Source organism: Morus notabilis, unplaced genomic scaffold (assembly GCF_000414095.1).
Source record: "Morus notabilis unplaced genomic scaffold, ASM41409v2 Scaffold687, whole genome shotgun sequence".
Taxonomy (NCBI): Eukaryota; Viridiplantae; Streptophyta; class Magnoliopsida; order Rosales; family Moraceae; genus Morus; species Morus notabilis.
The window spans coordinates 61642-66569 of record NW_010366484.1 but is presented as its reverse complement, the minus strand read 5'-3'; the positions used below and the strand labels follow the sequence as shown (position 1 = coordinate 66569).

The window sequence follows — 4928 nt, the reverse complement described above, 5'->3', positions numbered from 1 at the left end:
AATCAGCCCAAAATCATTAGAAAGAGTGTTTTTTTTTTTCATTTAAAATAAAAAGATTTGGTTGCAAAAGCCCCCAAGAAAACTAGAATCTTATGGTGCGTTTGGAAGTCATTCTAAAATGATTTTATTTTTTGTATGAAAATATAAATAAAAACGTTTTTAATCTCATACAGAAATCATTTTTAAAAATGCGTTTAGTAGTTTTATTAAGAGATTGTTTGGTAAGTATCAATACGTATATCAGCGTTACGGTACCATAGTCATCTCCTTTTTTATTTTTTTCTTAATGTTAATGATAATGTTTGTGATGCTAAAGTTTTTTAATTTATTTGATATATTAATAGGATAATTAGGCTCTTACCTTTTGATAATAGAATAACGCCGCTAGACCGCCGTTAATGGACATTAGTTTTTTGCCTTACTTTTAGTTTTAAATTCCAAAGGTCAAAAATCTTGTAATAATTCCTTATCCATTAGGTCTATACGCTCTAGGTCCTAAGGTAGCAACAAAACCAAGGGGACATATAATATTGCTTTATAGGTCGAACAGTTGAGTTGAGATTTTTCAACAATGAACGGCCAAGATTCCACCATGGGTGTGATACTAGTTAGAAGTATAACCTGCCCTTGTACAAGTCCTCTGGGAGGGGATGTATTTAGCCAAATTAGAAGGCCTTTGTTTTTGCTGTGGTGGGTCTATCCCTATCCTGCTCTTTGTATGTCTAAACTCCTCATTTAATTTCTTTTCTTTTGCGTTGGCAAATGAAATGAGATGAGCAACTCTCTCGGGAGGATTTTTAATTGTTTAGATGTCCATTTGATTGTTTAATTTATACTTTTTTCTGTGCCTTTTTCATCATCAAACTCGTTTAATTTATAAAGATCCAGAGTCTCACTATTATTTCCACTCTGTTTCTGATAAATGATACTTTCTTTCTTTCTTTGATGATCTCTGCTAGCCCAATATTTTGAGGTAAAAACTAGCAGATCTAAATTAATCTTTCCGAAATATCAGGTATTGAATACCTTTTTCTAGTACGCTGTTCTGTTTATCTCAATTTTCCGTGTTTCATGTCTGATAAATCCAAAAAAGGCTTGGAGAAGATGAATAATGCTTCTTCATATGAGAAAGTCAGTAGGAAGTTTGAGGGGGCAATATGGGGATCAAAGGTGTTAGTGGTATTTGTGGGAATGGTATCCACTTTCACACTCCTCAAAACGACAGTCATTCCTTACTTTCACTATCTAAGTTTCTCCATCATTCCACAGCTATGGTTGTCGTTTAGGAGCTGGGTCTCTCCTCTTTACATCTACTTCGTCATCAACTTCATCATCTTCGCCATTGCTGCCACCTCCGCCTTCCCAAACCCGCTGCGAAACCAGCAACAATCTTCTTCTTCTTCTTCTTCTCCTTCTTCAGACGACAAAACCAAAAAGTCTTTAATGGACAAGAACACTAATCACGGCCATGTTTCCCATCATGGTATCATCAGCTGGAGAAGCTTCCAAATCTTACAACAAAAGAAGTTCATTGCTGACGAACCATGGCCGGAGACAAAGGAGACAAAAGTCGACGATGAGGACGACGAGAAGAAGAAAAATAATAGATTTACATCTAATTATAATTCAAACGATGAAATCGTGGGCGAAGATGATCAGGCGTCACCGCCGGAGACAAATCTTGACGAGTATTCGACGATGGAGGCGACGTGGAAGGCGATCATGGAGCGGCAGGGGAAGGCAGTGGAGACGAGATCAGCTGATGATGATGATGATGATGATGTGAAGATGGACGGTGAAGATCATGCTGCGTTGGAGAGGGAGATAATGAGAAAGTGGGAGACGTTGAGAAAAGACAAGTCAATAAGTGAGGAAGAGTTGAACAAAAGAGCAGAAGCCTTCATAAACAAGGTCAATAACGACATCAGACTTCAGAGGCTGCAATCCGACCAGTGTTTCTTCGACATGCTTAATCGAGGTCTCTAGTCTTCTTTCTTTAATCTTTTCTTTTCTTTTCTTTTTTTGATTATTATTAATATTTAAAACAAAAGAAGAAAAAGTGTTCTAAATTCCCGAAAATTTTTGACTTCTTTGCACATCGTTTCCAGTCTGATCTGGCTAATTAGGTTCAAACGCATGATACCAATGATTCCCTACTCCATAACTTTTCTTTTTCTCTCCTAAATTCATGTATTTTTCATGTGTTGGTACCAAGCAAGAAAGATTCTCGAGAGAAATACTAGCTTGTAATTGTGTTTGTCTTCGTCTCTCCTTTTCTGTTATATATAAATATATATGTAATTTTATGTTAATGTAAAGTAGTTGGCAGAAGCTCCAAAGCTCAACCACCAATATGTATGATTTGTTCAATAGTATTATTATTCTTAATATTGTGCATTTTTATATGTATGATTTGTTCAATAGTATTATTCTTAATATTGTGCATTTTTAATTCACATCCCACCTTTCTCTCTATATATCTTTGCAAGACGCTTAATGATTGTTATTTCGTATTTAATTTCTGAAACCTTTTTAATATATATTAATGCAAGCTCATCTATTCATTCTAACAACTATAATACAATATTGAACTTTAGTTCCATTCTTTATTGTGACCACTTCACTATCTCCGCTGTAAACCAAAACTGCCTGCAACTTTCTTTTCTTTTCTTTTCGCCTTCCCTTTTTTTGTAAACTAACTAAGGACATCGATTTTTTTTTTTTTTTTTTTTTTTTTGTATGATTTGTTCAATAGTATTATTATTCTTAATATTGTGCATTTTTATATGTATGATTTGTTCAATAGTATTATTCTTAATATTGTGCATTTTTAATTCACATCCCACCTTTCTCTCTATATATCTTTGCAAGACGCTTAATGATTGTTATTTCGTATTTAATTTCTGAAACCTTTTTAATATATATTAATGCAAGCTCATCTATTCATTCTAACAACTATAATACAATATTGAACTTTAGTTCCATTCTTTATTGTGACCACTTCACTATCTCCGCTGTAAACCAAAACTGCCTGCAACTTTCTTTTCTTTTCTTTTCGCCTTCCCTTTTTTTTTAAACTAACTAAGGACATCGATTTTTTTTTTTTTTTTTTTTTTTTAGTTATCATTTTTCCTTTTGCTTTTGGGCTAAAAAAGCCAAGGACAACATTTATGTGAGTTGATGAAGGGGCAAAAATAACGAGAAGAGAAATCGGAAGAAACGTGGTGCAGTACATAGTTTTATAACTTTTGTCTGGCTTATATTACCATTGAGAAGCTATTGGTTAAGGATTTATCTATTTATGCACCAAATAAAAACATTATTGCTAGCATTTAATGGATGATATGTATACATAAATGTGTTGGTGGATAGAAATGTGGTACAGTGACAGTGTGTTCATATTCATGGTTGGTGCTTGACAAACATAATGGCCCAAATGCATATATATTTCCCAAATGCATATATATTTCATTTCCTATGTCAGGGCTAAACACTATTTAGTTTACTAACTCATCTTAAAAGTTTAAATTAGTTTTACCAATTTATCTTAAAAGCTTAAATTAGTTTACCAATTCATCTTAAAAACTTATTCATCTTAAAAACTTGAATTAGTTTACCAATTCATCTTAAAAACTTAAATTAGTTTACTAATTCATCTTAAAAGCTTAAGCTCTTAGAAGGTAGGCCAATAATGGTTTTATATTCTAACACTCCCCCTCAAATGTAGGCCGAACAAATTATTTTGCTATTTGCTGAGTTTTTTGTTTGTTTTTTACCATTTTTTAGTTCGGCCTAACAAATGGACATTTTTAAATGGGGTTAAATAGTGTATTTGTAGGGATTTTAACTCAGGACCTCCTACTCTGATACCATGTTAGTTTTTTAATTCTTCTAAAAACCTTAAGCTCTTAAGAAGTGGGCTAATAATGGTCTTATCTTCTAACAAACACATCTAAAAAGCAAACAAATTGTACACTATGATTTAGATTCCAAGAGTACAAATGAACATATAGATCAATTGATGCGCACGGCTAAATTAAAATTTCACAGTTAAAATATAGTCGTGATGCAACTACGGATGTCAGATAGTGAACAAATATATATATATACATATATATATATGCACAGAGCGTATTAAAACACTATATTGTATAATAATACATTAATACAATATCTGGTATGATCATCGTATTGTATATACTATTACAAATAGTTAATTAATACGGTCTATGTCGTATTATTAAATATGGCTCATTTTTATGTCAGAACTTGACCGACATAGGGTTATTGTAGCGACCCTCTTTTGAGGCCGCCACTGTAACTAACTTTTTAACTTGTACTTACTGAAATTTCTTAAAATTTACGGAACATTTTTTTTTTTTAAAGGTCTTATAATAAACATAAAATACGAAATTACTTTCTTAATTAAAATATTCAAACCTTAACATATCTGTTTCATAATCATAATTAACAAAACTATTTGTAACATAAAGCTGATTGCGGAAATATTTGCGAGTGGTATCCATATCCCGAGACCCACATCATTCGTCCACTCGCCAGCAGTCCATCAGGCATTATATGCCGGTTGCTTACCTACAGTATAAACATTCTATAATGAGCTTTCGCTCAGCAAGTAGGAACCATCTCTCGTAAAATAACTGTAAGTTCACATGAATAAATATGCATGAGCCAATTATGCTTAATTATGATGTCTTATCAGAATCTTTTTATCTTATCTTATCTTTCTTACTGATGGGCCCGAGTGCTCGTACCACTTGCGCGCAATCATCGGGACGTGAGGGTTTGCAAGGTCCTCCATGACACCGTGATTATAACTTGAATGCCTCCCTTGAGTCGGAGGACATCATTATTATATATTTTTTTCTCCCTTGTGGAGCTTGAGTTACCTCCCTTGTGGAGGCTGGTAC

The 4928-nt window shown here is 33.3% G+C and overlaps 1 protein-coding gene across 1 annotated transcript; it reads left to right on the top strand.

The window, feature by feature from the left end:
- The first annotated feature begins 964 nt into the window (after positions 1-964).
- Positions 965-3190, top strand: LOC21386198. Its single transcript, XM_010110369.2, has 2 exons — positions 965-1978; positions 3121-3190. Exons 1-2 carry the CDS (start codon positions 1072-1074, stop codon positions 3174-3176), a joined length of 963 nt encoding a protein of 320 aa, XP_010108671.2. The 5' UTR covers positions 965-1071; the 3' UTR covers positions 3177-3190.
- The last annotated feature ends 1738 nt before the right edge of the window (positions 3191-4928 follow it).

Bases quoted from the DNA above. Each gene is read 5' to 3' on its own strand.
- LOC21386198 (XM_010110369.2), top strand. From the start codon at position 1,072: ATGTCTGATAAATCCAAAAAAGGCTTGGAGAAGATGAATAATGCTTCT. The intron at 1,979-3,120 runs GTCTCTAGTCTT...TTTTTTTTTTAG, and splicing joins CTTCGACATGCTTAATCGAG to TTATCATTTTTCCTTTTGCT.